General features: G+C 40.7%; 1 protein-coding gene across 1 annotated transcript; it reads right to left on the minus strand.

Annotated features, from left to right (window-relative positions):
* Positions 1-1,322: 1,322 nt before the first annotated feature.
* On the minus strand, positions 1,323-13,525 carry aebp2 (AE binding protein 2). Its single transcript, XM_022207050.2, has 8 exons — positions 12,883-13,525; positions 4,800-5,031; positions 3,781-3,888; positions 3,517-3,703; positions 3,309-3,433; positions 3,166-3,233; positions 1,840-1,953; positions 1,323-1,756 (listed from the first exon to the last, which is right to left on the minus strand). Exons 1-8 carry the CDS (start codon positions 13,404-13,406, stop codon positions 1,744-1,746), a joined length of 1,371 nt encoding a protein of 456 aa, XP_022062742.1. The 5' UTR covers positions 13,407-13,525; the 3' UTR covers positions 1,323-1,743.
* Between the last annotated feature and the right edge of the window lie 5,819 nt (positions 13,526-19,344).

Consider the following 19,344-nt stretch of genomic DNA (forward strand, 5'->3'; position numbering starts at 1 on the left):
CAAATTTAAAAAGCAAACAATTATTAAAACAGCAAGCATGCTGGAGGCAATGTGGTGAAATAAATGCTAATCATACATATATCTTCTGGTGTTGCCCCAAAAAAAGAGACATTTTGGGATGAAGTCAACAAGGTACTTGGATTAAGAAGTGCTCCACTCTATATCTGGGAAATATAGGTAAAGTTGGACTGAAGTTAAGATAACTATTTGGTTACAATTCTTCTCATGGCTGGCAGGAAGACCATAACAAAAAACTGGCTTGCTTCAGATCCACCTAGACATCAGCAATGGTTAGATATAGTACAGGAAATATGTGATGTAAAAAAAAAAAAGACATATTAAGAATTAAAAAAAGATGATTTTGATTGAAAATGGAGTAAATGGAACAGGCAAGGACACCAGCATTTGAATGACATTTTTGTTTTTATAATGGAACACTAATGTCAACTGTAACTGCCCCTCATTCATTGGTGATGAGCTGATCCCATACTTGTTTTGTTCATGCATGTACACACATACGTACATATCCTCCAGAAAAGGAAATAAAAAACTAAAGTGAAGAAAAACACCCCATATGGAGACAATTATTTTTATGCATTTTGTGCTTGTTGTAAACTTGAAAGTGTAAAAGCTTGCTAAAGAATAGCAGATGTCTGTTTGCTATTCTTTAGGCCCAACTAGAAAGCCTCCCAGCATTATGTGCCAGTGAGAATTTGACTAAATGCTACAAATCCCTGCAAACCAGTAATTCAAACTAAGCTGAAATGCATTCAGAAACGGTAGGATTTATTTTTACTAATCAGAAAAGACTAGGAGGGTTACTATGACTTCATGTTGCCAGATGTGCTTCAGTGCAAACTAAACCTGGCAGCTGTTTTCATCTGTTAGCTTCTCTCCTGCTCTCTGTGCTCACACATACATTTTATTACAGCTCTTCACATTTGCAGATTTTCTTCTTTCCATTTTCAGACAATGAAATGAGTGAGTGAAATGGAGCACAGACAGACCACATGTAAACCAGCAGTCATTTCAGAGACCTTTCCAAGCTGCTCCTCTGCTCTACGAAAATACCGATTGATTCTGACAAACTCAAACACATGGCTGGCGATACTTCAATGTAAAATAATCATGTTAGAATTTTATTATCTGTAAGAATGAGGAGTTAGAGTCACAGGTACATGTTTTTGTCCATTTAAGAAAAAAATAATAATGCAAGTCACGTTTTGATGAAACAACATGAGATGTGTTCTTACTTTTGTCTCCATTATTTAAATAGTAACCCAACAGCTGCTTTGGCTGGTAGACGAAGACTTCAGAGAAGGTGGTTGTTGGAAGATTTATTAACAGCAATGCCAGTTATATGCAATTGACAAATATTATCCATTTTTAAAAAACATCTATGTAAAAATGCTTGGCAGAAAAATGACATCTATCTACAGTAAAAAATTCAAAGTATAAAAATATATTACAAATCTCAAGTATTTACAAAGACCGCTTCTCTACAGTCTACAGTTACAGCTGTCAGTTAGTTTTCAGTCTAGTCATGTTACCTAAAACAAGCAACATCTCTCCTACACATCTTCAGTAAACATAGCACCTAAAATGAGAAAACACTGAAGGCTTCAGATAGCCAAGACAAACGGGTCACTAAACTCCCAGCGTCTTTTGGGAGGAGGAACACAGGGAGGAAGACAGAAGGAAAGGAGCTGGTCTCCTCCTACAGTGGAGTTCATCAGGAGGTGGTCAGAAGAACATCCTGTGGGAGAAAAATAAGACCTTGTCATATTTCTTTGTGACGTTTAGACAAATTAAAAGGTATTTTCATATACACCCACACACTTGTAGATGTTGGGGTCCAGGAGGACAGCTGTGTCTGTGGGCAGCTTGGACAGATGAACCACTTTGGTTTTCTGCTGCAGTCTGTCGCTCTCGTTCACCCACACATCCGGCAGTCTGACACACAGAATGGACAAGAGTTCTTCACTGTACGGCTGCTGCGATTAGTGGAAGGAACCGATGACGCCGACACTCAAAAGGCAACACTTTACGTGGCATGTGTGTTTTTAACTGCAGTTTATTATTTCAAATGAACTGCAGTTAAAATATTGTTGCATCATGACATCTGTTACATTTACCTCCAGTCACTGATGGGCTGCTGTCAACAGCCCAAATCCAAAACACATAAAGTTTCTCTAAAATATTTACCAATGTTCACTCTTTTCCATGTTTTCCTCCTGTTCATGTCCTGCCTCCAGAGGCTTAGTTGCTCTTTTGGCTCCTTTATTTCTTTAATGTCACAGCTTTCTTCCCTCTTCTTTTTTGATCTCATTTTCTTGGATACTTTAGGCAACAATCACCAAATCAAACTCTGACCAGGTTAATGGCACAAGAACCAGGAGAGGAAAACGGAGGCCCTTCACAGCTGTGTTACAGTAAGACATGGTGACATTAAGTCCACATGTTAACCAAGCTGCTGCTCTCCTCTAAAATCTAACCTGATAATTAAGACATTCATTTTCCTAAAAGTCACAGAACAACATTTCCCATGGAGAAAACGAGCTGCTTTGGCTGCTTCTGTGCTCTGTCCATGTTTAACATACACATGTAACTTTTTCCACTTTGTTACATGTTTTAGAGAAACCTTATGTGTTTTGAATTTGCACTACTGACTTTTTGTAGTTATTTTTTCATGTTGGAGTTTCCAGTTTAACCGTACTGTTTGTACTTTAGTTTATGAACCACTGTTACATTATGTACTGTGTTGTATTGCGCAATAACATGCATTTGTGTCACAATAAAATGAAAGTAAATGAAACGGGCCCTTCACTTTATTCTGATGAACTGCTAAAACTGTGGACTGATGAAGTAACAGAATAACTGTGGCAGCAGTCACTGGAAGTGTCTTTACATGTGACACACATTTCATTTTCAGTATAACTGTGAAAAGTCACATTTTTAAACAGGTAGCCTCTTTCCTAGACAAGACCCAGAAATGGAGCAGATCTGGTGTTGATATGAATGATAATAAAAGCTAATCCCATCATGTTGTCCTCTTTAACCCTGTACCAGCAGCAGGATACCTTTATTCTGCTCTCATACAGTCTGACCTCTGTTCATGGCTAGAAGATGGTGAGGAAGGCAGAGGAGGAGAAGAGTAGGACTCACATATCTTCTGGTGTCCAGTGTAACAGAAGCTTCACCTTCCCAGAGTCCTCCTTCCTCCTGGCTATTACCTGTACAGCAGACAGAGACATGAATCACTCTGCTACACAGAAGGACCTTCAGCTAGAGTGAGAGTGAGAGCCCACCGTGCTGTGGAAGACCACACTGTGTCCGTTGCCCAGGCTCTCGATGTGTGTTGCCAGGTTGAGGCAGATGGCTCGGTGGCGGATGGCGTCCATGGTCTGAGCGTCAAAGAAGTCATGAGGTCTTGCTGGAAACACAGAATGGTCTCATTTTATTATGCCAGTGTTTGGAACAGTAACTACAGACAGTTCTACAGTTTGCTGTACATACGCAGCGAGCGCTTGTGTTTGTTCTTGAGTTTCCTCCTCTTGTTGAGGCCAGCCTTGGATGGAGACTCCTCCTTGACTTTGCCCTGACTGGACACTTTGGATGAGCTCTGGGAGCTGAAGTGAGTGGGGACGTGGCGTGCCAGCCCCCCCTGTGAGGCGAATGTTGCGTTGCAGCCCCCCACCACACACTGCAGGAACAAAGAGGAAAAGGTAAGCTGAGCTGATGGACATGATGACCCCATCATTGTAAGCTGTGTGCCGTCACCTTGAAGGGTTTGTCCCCGCTGTGGGTCAGCATGTGTCTCTGCAGCCAGCTCTGACTGGTGGATGGAGTGTTGTACACCTTGCAGCCCTTCCACAGACACACAAACACCTGGGGGGAGGATAGTCAGTACACATGGTGGTTAACATGTAACTCATTCACCTTGTGTCTCTACTGTCCTCTGCTTGCTGTGGGTACCAAAGAAAAAGGTGACTTTTTTAAAAATGCAGAACAAAATGTGTGACTCAGATTTCTGTTAGCAAAGCTTGTTGCACACACATTCAGGTAGCAGCTTCCCAATGTAACTGTCTACAGGGAACTGATATGTAAACGTGTCAGAGTGACTCAGTGATACGGTGTGAACGGACGGTCGACGACATTTTGGATTTGATAGTATTTTCTTAATATCGGTATTATTCATATTTACTGTTTTATCTCCTTTGTGGTCTGTAAGCTGAATGGTACCACTTCACAAGGCCTAAACAGCCCGTCACTGAAGGATAACTGTTAAAAAGTCAGTACCGTACCGGGTAAATTTGCTCAGATCTGATTAATCATGACTTCTGATTCCACATTGATACTTAAAATCCTGATCTCCACCTGAGAGTAGTTGTAGTGCTACAACTACAACTACTCAGAGAGCGCAGTACTCTGCCAAGGCTTCTATCATTTCCAACAGCTAACATCTGTGGATCCAGACTATAAGCAGCATCACTGCACCACTTCATTATTATTCTGCAGGAGTTCAAAATGCTTTGCCTTTTCTGCGATTCCTTAAACCAAACAACTGTGTTTGGTGGTACTAACCCCAACAATGCCTCTGAAAAATATCAATGGGGTAAAGTTTTGGTGCTGTCATTACAAAGGCGAAATCCCCAAAAGAACCAGCAAGTTCCCCTGCAGCAGAAAATGAAACTTTGCTCTCATTTGTGCTGGTGCTGTAGCTAAAGCTGCAGTCAGATGGCGATCTCCAATCAAACCTTTCATTTTGTGTTTCTACAAGCAGACGGTAAGACAGTTACCCCTCCTCTCTGTCCGTCCACATGTGTGGCTCTGATGTGTTCAGCCAGGTCAGGGCTGCTGGGGAACAGCAGCTGGCAGTGATCCCAGCAGCAGGTGTAGCTCAGAGACTTTCCTCCTGCTGGTGCTGAGCCGCCCACTGTCACCGGAACACCACCGTGACCGTTGAGCATGGCTGGGGTGGAGCGACCACTGGATGCCGTGCTGTCCATGTCCATCAGCGTGGAGTTGATACTGGACACACACAGGAGAGAGGGGACATTAAAAAGAGGATACTATAAATCATTCTGACAAAAATAATCTGAAACATGCAGGAAAAAAGAAAATCAAGAAACTCATGAAGGGACCATACTACAGTGGGTCTGCTGCAGACACAGAAAGCACACTGGGATCCTGTGCACTTTAAAAAATCTGTGGTATTGGTAGTGGTAACGGAATTCAACTTTTTTTCACAAGAATTTGAAAATAAAACCAAAACTCTTAAATATCAAAGTGAAAACAGGTATTTACAAAATTGATGTCAAGTAAGTAAATGATTGCGTAAATATTCACCCACTTTAAAGTGACTGACCTGATTCAACAGAGGTCCATCTAGTTGATCCAAGCAGTGTCACAATTAGTGGAATTGAGATCACCTGAGTAATTATAATATAAAAAAATCTATATCTGGAAGGTTCGGTTTCTGCTACAATTACAACATGAAGACAAAAAAAACTCCAAGCAACTCAGAGAAAAGATCATTGAAAAATATAAGTCAGTCGATTACTACAAAAAGATCTGCACCTCATTCAACGTCCCACAGAGTTCAGTTAAATCCATCATTAAGAAATGGATGGGGTCTAGCACTTGTTTAAATCTGACTAGAGCTGGTTGTCCTCCCACACTGAAGACTGGTGAGGGAGGCCACCAAGACACCTACAACCACTGTGAAGGAGTTAAAAGCTTCAGTGGCTCAGATGGGAGACACTGTACATACAACTGTTGTCTGAGTTCTTCAACAGTCAAAGCTGGATGGAAAAAAGCTGCATGTTGAGAAAAGCTGATATGAAATCTGATCTGGAATTCACCCAAAGACAAGTGGAAGACTCCAAGGTCAACTGGAAGAAGGTTCTTTGGTCTGATGAGACAAAATGCAGCTTTTTGGCCGTCAGACTAGACACCACGTTTGGTGAACACCAAACACTGTCCATCACAGCAAACACACCATGAAGCATGGTGGTGGCAGCATCATGATGTGAGGATGCTTCTCAGCAGCAGGCCCTGGAAGACTTGTAAAGGTGGAGGGGAACATGAAAGCTGAAAAAAATCACCAAATTCTGGAGGATAATCTGACTCAATCTGCAAGAGAACTATGACTTAAGAGAAGATTTATTTTTCAGCAAGACAACGACCCCAAACATTCAGCAAAAGCTACACAGAAATGGTTGAAAGACAACAAGGTGAACGTTCTAAAGGGACCATGGTTCTAAAGGGACCAAGTCAAAGCCCAGATCTCAATACAAGAATCTGTGGCTGGACTTGAAAAGAGCCGTTTGCTACCAAATCCCCGAGCAACCTGAGAGCTGGAGCTGTTTTACAAGAAAGAATGAAGGAAAAGTGCAGTGTCCAGATGTTAAGGCTGACTGAGACATATCCACACTGACACATCGACTAAATCCTGACCTGAAGGGACTGAATATTTATGCAATCATTTACTTTGCCTTATATAGTTTGAATTAATTAACACGATTTTGTAAAAATCTGTTTTCACTTTGATATTCTCAAGAGGCTTTTTGTTTTTTCAAATTCTTGTCAAAAAATCCAAATTATATTGACTATGATTTCATGGATAAAAGCAACAAAAGAGTGAAACATTCAAAGGGGGGTGAATACTTTTTATAGGTACTGTAAACTGTCATTGGTGCTGTATATATCTACAACAATCAAGGAGAAAAGAAAGTTAATGTAACATGCACTGGAAACACTTTCACTGTATTTCACTGCTTCATTGGTTAGGTAAATCTTCCTACTTCTACTTTTCACAGGTAAAAGCTCATGGTGAGTGGCAGCCTAGTCTTCAGGAATGACTGTTAAAGCTGTGGCATTTCTAAAAACTGAAATAAACAAACTTGACTAGAAAATTACATTCCTACTAACCAAAGTCACTGTACTATACAGCAGTGTAGGTGTGCACAGGTTTCACAACAGACGGCATCAGATTAATCATCTCCCTCCTTGTTGACACGATGGTGTTCATGTACTGAGTACACCTTCTGGCGAAGGTTCAGGATTTCATGGTATCACAGCTCTGCTGACTAATTCACACACTTTCAATCTGTTGCACAAGTCTGGAGGGGAAGTTCACTTTCAAAGTTTTGAATGTAAAAGAAAAGAGGATGCAGGGACCGAAAGAAGTCAGATAGTACCGGTAATTTTTTAAAGTCCTGTGTAACAGACTTAAAATGGAATGGGACATTACCACATGAGACTGTCACACATTAGTTTGTAGAACCATTTATGGAACAGTCTGAACTGTGTGGAACATGCTAACGTGCTAAATAGCACCATCTGTGATTTGCATTGTTTCAAATTGTAGTTTGAGTTTGAAATTAACAGAGTATTCATTCTTCCCAGATTACACTACTGATTTCATTAATAATTAAATCAAATACAGATCAATTTTCTGTTCAGTTGCTGCTGTGAGTCACTGATGATGCATCACCTCCTACATGTGCTTCCAATAAGTAGGTTTTAAGCAGAGGTAGGCTTCCACTGTCAAACTGGTGCTTGTGATGAAGTCATGCCAGTGCTGACAGCATCATTCAGCCTCAGGGAGTAAGAACCATTACCAACTGCTGACCTGACAGTCTACCTAAAAGTCCATTTTCTGTTTGTAGTCAATCCACTGCGGTGCTCAGAGCACTGTCGGATCAGTACATCAACACCATCAAAGTTTCAGTGTCAGTGTGGCCATAAGGAAATTTTTGATCTCCCAAAGTCTGAGACAAGCAACATGTAAATGTCCATGAGGTCCAGCGTTTATGTCTGTGCAGCATCAGAGAAAGAGGAAACTTTGGTAGAAACAGAGTGCTTGTTTGGAGCACTGTGTCCTTCTGCTGCACTGTTACCCATGCATAATTATTCTTTGTATGCATTTGTATACACATACGGTTTCCTTTTTTCATTTTTTTTTTAGGTTATACAAATCCCATCCTTCATGGACCAAGCAGAAACCAGGAATTGGTCTTCAGTATGTAAGGACCAACAAAACTTTCAATGTTCTCTAGAGTGCAACTAACTACGGAGCCCCTCTCATGACATGGTTAAAAAAAAAAAAAAAAAAAAAAAAAAAAAAAAAAAATTGTGGCCACAATATAGCTATAACGTGCGCACGAAATGCTACTTCGTTCCCATGAAGTAGGTACAGCGTGCACTTGAAATACTAATTTGTGGCCACGAAATAGGCATAACGTGCCCACGAAATACTAACTAATAGTATTAATATCATTCCTGGACAGCTGGGTAAGCAAATCGAGCGCACCCTCTCTACAACCTGCAATAATATGTACGAGCTGTACTTGCGTGATGCTCCTAAAATGAGTGTCTTTTCTTAGCTGTTCCAGTCCATATCTTGTTATCCCACATTTAGGAAGGTATTTATTTAGGCCCGTGTTTGATACTTTGTTGCAACGGGTAGCCTATCTGCTGACATGTCACCCGAGTTACAAACATTTTACCCTCATCCTGTTACTACACGTCGTTTTGTTGTGCTAATATGTAGCCGTAAACTCATTTGTGTCTGTAGGAGGGAACCAGTACCCTATCAGTGATTAGTTTAACACTGATCACTGATAGGCTACTGGTTCCCTTGGCAACGTATACAGAGAGCGGTACCATAACTGCACGGCTTCGTCCGGTAGCATCATTAAATGCTGCGGTTCATATAGCCTATCTATTCCCTCAGCTGAGAGTCTGACACACATGATGCTACTTTCAGAGGAGATGATCAGTGAAAAAGGGCACTTTTGAAGACGATTTCAAGCTGAAACTCTGAACAGAATGTGGTCCGGACCAGGTTTGGTCTGCAGCATAAGTTAGCATGGTGATCTAGTCAGGTTAAAACAGAGACACCTTAGTGACACAGAAAACTCCGGTTTTATGCTCAACATACCTCACTTAGTAGTATGCCTACACCTCTCAGCTGTTCTTGAAAAGTGTCCTAATATGTGTGCAGGGCTGCAGCTCCTACAGACACAAATGAGTTTATGGCTACATTTTGCACAACATGTAGTAACAGAATGAGGATAAAAAGTTTGTAAATCGGCTGACATGTCAGCAGATAGGCTACCCGTTGCAACAAAATATCAAACACAGGCCTAAATAAATAACTTCCTGTAGTATTATGGCTGGTATGATGAAGGCACATAGAGGATACGTTAGGTGTGCGTTAACCAGTGTTTTACTGACGTCTCAGTGGGGACTATGTAGCTTGACACACAGTCGTGCGTTACATTAATACAGGTCCGGGTTGCACTGTGTTCACATAGTACCTATACATTTTTATGCATATTACTACACTTCCTAAATGCGGGATAACAAGATATGGACTAGAACAGCTAAGAAAAGACACTCATTTTAGGAGCATCACGTAAGTACAGCCCGTACATATTATTGCAGGTTGTAGAGAGGGTGCGCTCGATTTGCTTACCCAGTTGTCCAGGAATGATATTAATAGTATTAGTTAGTATTTCGTGGGCACGTTATACCCATTTCGTGGCCACAAATTAGTATTTCGAGTGCACATTGTACCTACTTCATGGGAACGAAGTAGCATTTCGTGGGAACGTTATAGCTATATCGTGGCCACAATTTATTTTTTTACCATGTCATGAGAGGGGCTCCGTCACTAACAATCAAGTTCAACTAAATATTTTCACTGGTCGTATCGGTCTATGTAGCATGACTTCTTCCACCCATAATCTAAGGAACATTGCAGATCCTGGATCGTCTATAAGACTGACGTAACTTTAGCTTCAAGCTACGTACTGCATATATTAACAGTAATGTTTAACAGAGTCAGTCTTTCTTTCACGTCTTAATAGAGAAAATAGTTAATTATAGAGTATGGATCCAAATTATAAGCAATTTGCTTATATTGCTGTTAAATAATAATTGATTTATCACTCACATCAATGAGGGGCATTTTTTCCATGTGCTGATAGAGCTTCCTGATTTCTACAGAATCCCAGCAGTGATTCACTATAATTTCAATGTAAAAAGGCACAGTGACAAATATTACAACCGGCACAACAGTGCAGGAAGTTAGTCTGCAGTGCTGCTGGTTCTTCATGTCAGCGTGACAATTCCACTTCCATTCCTACAGATCATCTATGATCTGTAGGACATACAGCTGGTTTAACATGCTAACACTTCTACTTTCACAACATCAGATAAAGTTTTGACTGGGAGAGATACTTCTGCACAGTGCTGAGCTGTTTGCAGCCTTAATGCTGATTTCAGTCTGTACATTATGAGGCGTTCAGAGTCAGTCAGTCCTGTAAGCGTTTGGTTCTCCCAGTTTAACCTGCAGGAGTTTCTGAAGGTTCATGTTCAGGGTTTTTCTGCCACAGAATTGAGTTCAACAATATTTTATGACATCTTTGCTGAAATGAAACAGGGCAAAAATCTCACAGTCAATAGTGATTGTTGTAAATACGAAAAATAATGTCAGAGAATGATTGATGGACGTAGTTTGTGACCGATACACTATGGAACACTGTCTACCACTTAACAGAAATGGTTTCAACAGCTTTTTACACTGAAGTAAGTTTGAGCCAAACTATGTTACTTGTAGCCATAATAAGCAGAGTACTATTTGGAAACTAAACCTGTTGTTAACGACATATTCTCCAAGTGTCAGCTGGCGTTGGACATGTTTAATGCGCTCCAGAGGTGAAGGTAATGACAGAAGTAGGAACAGAATTTGAGTTTAATATCCACTATGTCAGGACTTAATCATGAGCGTGTTAACTCTTTCGAAAAAGTCACAAATCATTTCAGCATAGAAAAATTTTATGAAATCAAGAAAATTCTTTTAAATGTTAATTTCAGCTAACTGTGTTATGGAAACATGGCCAAACAAGGCACTCACTTGTTCTTAACTAAACAGTAACTTAGGGAATCTTTCTGAGCCTCTTCTTCTCAGGAACTGATGCAAAAGGAAAAGGTTTTACTCTAACAATCAGGGTTATTTAATATTCAGGCCAATAGGGTGCTATGTTTTATGACAGAGGAAATGTGTGATAGCTCACAGAACATGTCTTACAAGCAGGACATGGACACATGCTGTTAGTGGGTGCTCATTCTCTACCTCTCTGAGCACCTCTTCAGTAATATACACACTAACTGCACTTATATGCGATTAGTATTCTACTAAACAAAACCTAATGATAAAGACAATCTGCCCTCCAACACATTATCCCAACACTTCCTGCAGCTGCTTCCTGGCCTGATATCCATAATCAATCCAACCTGCTGGAAGGCTTTCACTAGGAAACAGCTGCAGCAAGTGTTAGCTTTGCACTAAAGCATACTCATATGGCAAACATCTGCTCTCTGATAACTGCAGTTTTTCTTCCTATGTGCTCTGCAGCAGATGTGTTTAAGGCTTCGTCTGTGTTTATCTGGTCAAAAACTCTTCAATTAACAAACCTAAGCAAACAGTTTTCCTGAATTCCACTGTAAAGTGAACAATAGTGTTTCCTACAGGGTAATGCCACGGCCCTGGGAGATTTGCTTTTATTTGATGCACATTACTTGAACAGATGTGGCAGACAGTACAGGTTAACATCTCTTTGTTATGAGGGTCACTGGTCAAATTAAAAACATGACAACAAAGCGCCTTCTGTAGCCTTTACTCACAATTAAACACATTAGCTGCAAGAAACTATAAAGTAAATGATTAGTTGTTAACTACTAAATGAACTGCCCAAATTTTTCAGGACTGATTTAAATAATTATTAAGCAGTCCAAATTCTGATTCCATCTCCACAAACATCACAGTATTTTCTAATTTATTTCCTCCTCTAACTGTAAAATCTGCTGGGTAAAGACAAAACTATTTATTTCCATCATCTAATTACATTTTCTCAATTGAGAAAATGGTCATCTGACACTTTCCATCCATCCATCATTCTCTATACACCGCTTTATCCTCACTAGGGTCATGGGGGGTGCTGGAGTCTATCCCAGCTGACTCGGGTGAAGGCAGGGGACACCCTGGACAGGTCACCAGTCTGTCACAGGGCTACATATACAGACAATCACTGTCACATTCACATCTACGGGCAATTTAGAGTAACCAATTAACCTCAGCATATTTTTGAACTGTGGAAGGAAGCCGGAGTACCCGGAGAAAACCCACGCATGTACAGGGAGAACATGCAAACTTCATGCAGAAAGATCCCAGGCCGGGATTTGAACTGGGGATCTTCTTGCTGCAAGGCAAAAGTGCTAACCACTACCCCACTGTGCAGCCCCATCTGCCAACTTTTACAATGAAAATGATCATTGTCTGCAACCTAGTGTTCTGATTTACTGTACACCATCAGTGTTGAGGAAAAACATGACGGTCATCTAAGCTGGCTGATGTGCTCCTGAGAGGCTGTCAGGAGCACATCACCTGTCCTCATACACTCACCTGGAGTCACTAAAGTATCCTGTCTGGGCTTTATCAGTCTGAGTAAGTGAGTAGAAGTGAGTTTACTTTTGATAGCACATGTGAGGTAATGGTTCCCACAGTGGGCCAATGGGGCATCCAATAATAGTCCAGGTTCAAGTCAATCTAGTTTGAGTATATTCCCATTATTTTCTACACATCAGTTGTGATGCTCTAATGATAACTGCTGTGATCAAAGAGCTATTATTAACTCAGAGCCAAGCATGTCCTCTACAGATGCTGCAGAACTAGATTTAGAGGCGGAAGCACACATTTTTAACCTGTAAACAAGCTGCCCTCTGCGAACTTTAAACTTGGCGTGGTGCTGTGACCTACCAACACCACCAACCAGTGGAAGGCCTCTCCACACTGCTTCTACTTCAACAGACCTGTCCTCTGAATCCATCCGGCTGAGCGGCTCTCCATCCGACGAAGTCAGCTCCACGCTGGCCCGTCTCTTGGTGCCGTGCTCGGCTTTGTCGGCGGTCTTTGTGCGGTGTGCGGGCGGTGAGGAGGACACGTTCTCTGCCTCTCTTTGTTCTTGTTTCAGCACCCGGGAGCCCTCTTGTGCGGAATCAGTGCTACTTGCCAAACTCCCCTGTACGGGACTTTTCCCCGGCTCAGAGAGTTTAACGCCGCCTTCCACTACATCGTGGCTCTGCTTTTCGCTCGGTGAAGCGGTTTCTTCATCGGCGTGGGGACCGGGAGACAGGTTGTCCTCGCGCCCCTCCGTCGCACCGCGACCACCGCTCACGTCCATTCCTACTCTGCTTTCGTTGTTGTCGCCCGGTTCCTGTTTGGGGTCCGGCACGGCCTGTCCTTCTATGCCGGTTTCTGCTGTTTCACCGGTGCCGTTTTCTGTCGATGTCGGCTGAGAATCTTGTTCGGCGCCTTCGGTGGTTATCTGAGGCATTTTGGAGAAGCGCAGCCAGCTAATCGGATGATGTTCCAGGGAAAAGTTGCCCTCCGGCTGCCCTTCTTCTTCTTTACTTACTCCGCTTTAAGCGTACAGCACAGTAGGGGGTGTGCGTGACGTAGAGCTGCAGCTCGTCTTTTTAGAAAGATGTCTCACTCTGCACTAAACATGAATCCACCAACCACTTTGATATTCCTCTGTGGACACCAGTGCCTCTCAAACTAATAATGATTAGTTTGAGAGGCACTGGGATTTTTTTATTACATAATTTATAACCTTTTGAGTTTCAATACTGAATACATAATAAAGCAACGCTGGCGTAAATGCAAGTCATACATATTTGACAATGTTTGGACAAGCATAAACCGATTTAACTGTATTAAAGATAAAAAAAAGATAGTAATTGTAATTCAGCTTAGCTAACTAGCGTTCTTTGAAACCAGAAGAAAAGAACGACAGGACTAATTTGTAACAATGCTTCGATCTTGTTTTTGTGGAAGAGCCTTTACAGGGGATATCGAATATTTTCCTTTTCCCAACCGAGGGAATCATCTTCGCAATAATAGACCATCTCTGTCATTGTGGCTTCTCAGGTCCACGTGTTCCGACAAACAGAAAAACGATCCAACTCCGAAAGTGCTGAAAATGCACGTTCTTATCTCAGCAAGGTGCGTCTTACCTGAGGCACCACGGCAACTTGTGACCCGTTTAATTCCTCTGGACCAAGCCGCTCTGGTGTTAAAGTACTGCTCACTTCACCCGGTGTGTTTATACCGGGAACCGTGCTGGCCTCAGTGCTCGACTTGTTGCATTGAGCTGTAGGCCTACCTCTGTTCTCCTTGTGGTATATGAGACTATGAAAGAGCACACATATCATAGCTCACTGGTCAGTTGTTGAAAACAGATTGGAAACATCTGATAAATATATAAATCATTAAACAATTTTGTTAAGGCAGAAGCAGCAAATGATTGACGGTTTAAAGTTGTTGGGCGTATAATAATACATTTAAGTACATAACCCAAGGACTTATGGTTGATAAGTCAAGAAACAGTTGGCAGATGAATCAGTAATAAAAGGCACTGCATGCCCAGAATTAATCAGTGAAATAGACTTCTTTTTGCATGCTCTGCTAGTCAAACTCAGCAGATATAGCCCCTTTTCAGACTTACTTTTTGACAAAACAGTCTTAAGATCCACCCACTGTTTTCCCAGTGCCTTCAACCACAGGACATAATCATCAACCTTGAATGGAGTTTTCTAGCCACATGTAAAGTTGAGCCTGGAATTACTCACAGCCAAACCAAATGTTGATTTCTGGTGATTTTTTTTTAAACCAGTAGGTTTCTTCTTTTTTGGAAAGGACATTACCAAGTGACAAATGACAGTAAGACACTTCATTATAGATGTCACTTAATATTGTTAAATTGTCGTTTTTCTTTACATTTTTACTAAGAATGCCATGTCCAGAATTATGCCTTAGTAATCAAAACCTTTATTTTTCCACCACTTTAATTTTTTTTTTTTTAACAAATGCTAAATGTGTTCCACTCTTTTTTGTGACATTCTTCAGATCTTTGACATTGGGAATCTTCGTCACCATCACTCTGGTTCAATCCACTGATTCTCAACGTGATTCGGTGAATCACAACCTCTACTTGCTCCAGAACAGACTCCACCTGCTCAGAAAACTGAGGTCCTTCAGGGTGCAGGGAGCACTTCTGAGGATCTTTTGTGATTCTGTGGTGGCATCAGTCATCCTGTATGGAGTGGTCTGCTGGCGCGGCAGCATCATGGCTGCAGACAGGAACAGACTGAATAAACAGGTTAAGAAAGCCAGTTCTGTCCTGGGCTGCCCCCTTGATCCTGTGGAGACAGGAGGATGATGGCAAAGCTGTTGTCTATCATGGAGGACACCCCCCACCCCCTGCAGGAAACAGTAAGATCACTGGGCAGCTCCTTCAGTGCCAGACTGCTTCACCCGCGGTGTCTAAAGGAGAGATACCGCAGGTCCTTCCTTCCTGCTGCAGTCAGACTTTACAATCAAGCCTGCTCCCAGTAGTTTCTGTTCACCCACTAACTGCAGTAATAAGGTAAATAAGACAAACATTCCATGTCAAATTCCATGTCAAATCAACCAATATCCAAAAAAGTTCCAGCAGCACCATCTTTGATTTCCACCATATTCAGTCTGTGTGTGCCATTTGGTCCCAAAGGAAGGTAGGAAACAGGTTCTCTGTAATATGTGTATGCATTTTGCTTTTACACCCCATTATATGGGGGTAGGTTTAGGCCTACAATTGATAGCCATCATTCTGGTAGGTACTTCACATTGCCATAATTCTTGAAATATAACAGCTAAAGGCCTGAAATTCACAGGATCATCTCATTTTTCACTACTGATTACAAAACAATCAGACTTTTAGCCCGAGCCTGAGTGTGAACATTTTTTGGAGGGTTGATTTCTTGAAAAAAAACTGAAAATCTTAATTTCGCCCATGTCTTTATAGCTCTCTGTATGTCATTTAAATCAATAAATTATGACTCATAGTATTTAATCATTGAGTATGGGTCTTGACTGACATTTTAGAACCACTGTTGAAGTACTCAGCTGTTTAGTTTGTCTGCAGGACCTATTTTAATTAGGGATGAATTTGTAATTTTGTAAAATTCAACCATATTTTTTCACCATGTGTGATAAATAGCACCACTCTGAAACTTTTAGCAGTGAATCTTCATATTCCAGTAATAAAAATTTCAAAATATTGAATTGGTGTTCTGGCTCCTTCTTAGAGAAAATCTGTCAAGTAGGGGCCTGAAAGTGCCCTCGAGCAGCATTTTTGCCATATAACATATATTATTTTGAAGTATCAAATGTGTCATATTGCACCTCAGGTATATCAGCAGATGTTATTTAACCACACTTATTACCTGTTGAGGCCAACACACCCAGTCAAGGGACACCACAACTATTTATACTGATGTTGTACTTTAAGGAGAGGGTTTGGTACATGTTCTGAAAATCTCTACCTCAGTCTAATAACTCTCTGCTCTTCTGTGTCTGCATGTAGTCTGACACTAAAAAAAAGCAAACATTCCCCATTCATTCAAGTCAACTCACTGCTCTTATCATGCATACATGTATATGCCAGGCTGAATTGATGAAACAGTTTTAAATATGTGTCCTTTGGCTAACATTAGACAAAAAGAATCTGATATGATGCAATTTTTTCATCAATGAAAACTTCTTTTCTTTTTTGCTGCCACTGGTCAGTGACTCTGCATATGACAAGCTATAGATGTCTGTTTTCACAAAGGAATTTTGAAGCTTTATCTTTCATCTTTAGAATTTCGAAGCTTTATCTACTTTTCTTTAGGTGTAAGTTTTTCTTCAAAAAAAAAACCAAAAACCCTGGAACAACTAGCCGGCCTTGTCGTGGCTCCAGCCCAGATAGCAAACTATGGGTGAATCAATGTTGAATCTATGTTGAGACCTAACGTCAAAATTATACAGAAAGCGCAAGGTTGATAAAATGTTGAGTCAATGTTTGCTTACATAGATTACATGTTTGCAAACATAGATTCAACATTAATTAAACATTGACCTGTCAAACATTTTAATTAAACCAAAATACAATGTAGATTCAATGGTATCTTTTAAACACAAACTTCAATGTTGACAAAATGTTGTTGAATCAACGTTGATCCAACCATCAGTCTTCAACCGTAACCACAATTCAACCTTCTTAACCCTAATTCAACATTGATTTAACATCTTTTGCTATCTGGGTAAAGTGTGATTTATGGTTGAAAAGCAAATGTTGACTCAACATTTTATCAACCTTGCGCTTTCTGTATAATTTCGACGTTAGGTCTCAACATAGATTCAACATTGATTCACCCACAGTTTGCTATCTGGGAGGGCTTCATGGGAATATTTCCAAAACTAACAGGCTAGAGTCAGTGAGTGCAGTATTTCAGACTATCTCCATATAGGCTTAGATGGAGTGTTGCAACCATCTTATCATATATAAACAACAAAGAAACCTGTATCCTCTAAGGGCCTATGACACTTTCTTTGCCCTAAATCTGTCAAAAATGATGGCCGAGGGCATTTTGGGCCTCCTTTTGGCCTAGATTTTCAATATGAAGGTGACAGAACACCAATTCAATATTTAGAAGTTTTGACAACTAGTACACAAAGATTCTTTGCAAAAAGTTTCAGAGTGGTGCTATTTATCACACATGGTGAAAAATGTGGTTGTATTTCATGTAATTTCAGATTTGCCGCTAATTAAAGTAGGTCCTGCAGCCACACTAAACAGCTGAGTACTTCAACAGTGGTTTTAGCATGTCAGTAAAGACCCATACTAAAGAAAGAAATGCTGTTTTAATATTTTTAATTATTATTTTTTTAGATTAAAATGGCATACAGAGGCCTTTCAAACATGGGCGAAATTAAGATTTTCGTTTTTTTTTTCAGGAATTCCACCCTCCATAAAATTTTTCACACTCAGACTAGGGCTAAAAACATGATGGTTTTGCAACTAGCAGTGAAAAATGAAATGTTCCTGTGAATTTCATGCTTCTAGCTTGCACATTTCAAGAATTATGGACCTCTGAAGTATGTGCCTGAATGACGGCTATCAGATTTAGGCCGAAACCTACCCTCTTATAATTGGGTGTAAAAGCAAAATATGTACACATATGACCAAAAACTTGTTTGCTATCTTCTTTTGGGACCTAATGGCACACTGAAACTGAATATAATGCAAATCAGAAATGGTGCTGCTGGAGCCATTTGTTGACTTGAGATGGAATGACCCTATATGTAGTTTCACAGAAACTTTCTATAAACATGTATATTTCTTCTCTTAAAGGAGAAATTCTATATTTATGTCTGTGCCCTGCATGCTGCTCTTTTTGTATTTTTTCTGTCTTTGCTGCTGTAACACTACAAATTTCCCCCACTGTGGGATCAATAAAGGTTTAATTTATCTTTCTTCAAGTCTGGACTCTGGCTGGCCACTCCCAAATGCTTAAGTTGTTTTCTGTTTGTGACCGTTTTGTCCGTAGGTTTCAAATCATTATCTTGTTGGAAGGTCTAACGTTTCCCAAGGCCAAGTTCCTCTGCAGACTGCCTGGTATTTCCCTCTACAGTCTCAATGTCCTATTTTCTCATGCTGTTCTTTACTTCAACAAGGCCGCCTGGCATATCAGTTGGAAAACACCACCATGCTTGGCTGCGGGGAAGTAGTCTTGGGGTTGAATGCTTTTCCATTCTTTCACAGAATAAAAGCAACGTTGTGTGTCCAAACAACTCCACTATCATGTCATCCATCCACAGAACTGATGACCAACAACTTGTGCTTGATGTTTTGCACTGTGGCCACTGGACCATGAAAACACTTCAATGACTTTACAGCCTTTCCCCACCCAGTGTGTAGCCACAATTTTCAGCTCTCCTTCAGTGATGAATCCTAATAACAGGCTCACCGAGTTTGTTTGTTTAAACTGTCCATGCATTTGACTAGAAACTGAGAAGAGAACTACCTCATCTGCTGCTCTCACATTATAGTGAATCACAACATTCTGTATGAACAATTTTGGACGTGGCAATGTTTTGTAAAAATGTACAAATATACACATAAATAGTTCAAATTTCTCACACAATGTCTTAGCATGCTTTGCCTATTATTCCATTTCTAGCCAAACAAACAGCATGAAAAATTTTGGTACTAACTGTATAACTTTATCCCAGAGTCTGTAAAGGTCCTCAGAGAGTTCCCAAGCTAAATGTAAGAGATCATTAAAGGCTTAATACATTTGCAATAATTTCAAAAGGTGTCAAAATGCTGGGAGCCTTGGGTACTGTCACACTGTTTCAGATAAATGACCACTAAGAAGTTCACAAAGAAAAAAAAACTTGGAAGCATG

Source organism: Acanthochromis polyacanthus, chromosome 1 (genome assembly GCF_021347895.1).
Source record: "Acanthochromis polyacanthus isolate Apoly-LR-REF ecotype Palm Island chromosome 1, KAUST_Apoly_ChrSc, whole genome shotgun sequence".
In the NCBI taxonomy this organism is placed as follows: Eukaryota; Metazoa; Chordata; class Actinopteri; family Pomacentridae; genus Acanthochromis; species Acanthochromis polyacanthus.

What these genes read in the sequence shown, in the direction of transcription:
- aebp2 (XM_022207050.2), bottom strand. Translation starts at nt 13,406, where the DNA reads ATGCCTCAGATAACCACCGAAGGCGCCGAACAAGATTCTCAGCCGACA. An exon ending in TGGACGGACAGAGAGGAGGG is followed by an intron (nt 3,889 to 4,799) that starts GTAACTGTCTTA and finishes TCCTCCCCCCAG; the next exon opens with GTGTTTGTGTGTCTGTGGAA. An exon ending in CAAACACAAGCGCTCGCTGC is followed by an intron (nt 3,434 to 3,516) that starts GTATGTACAGCA and finishes CTGTGTTTCCAG; the next exon opens with CAAGACCTCATGACTTCTTT.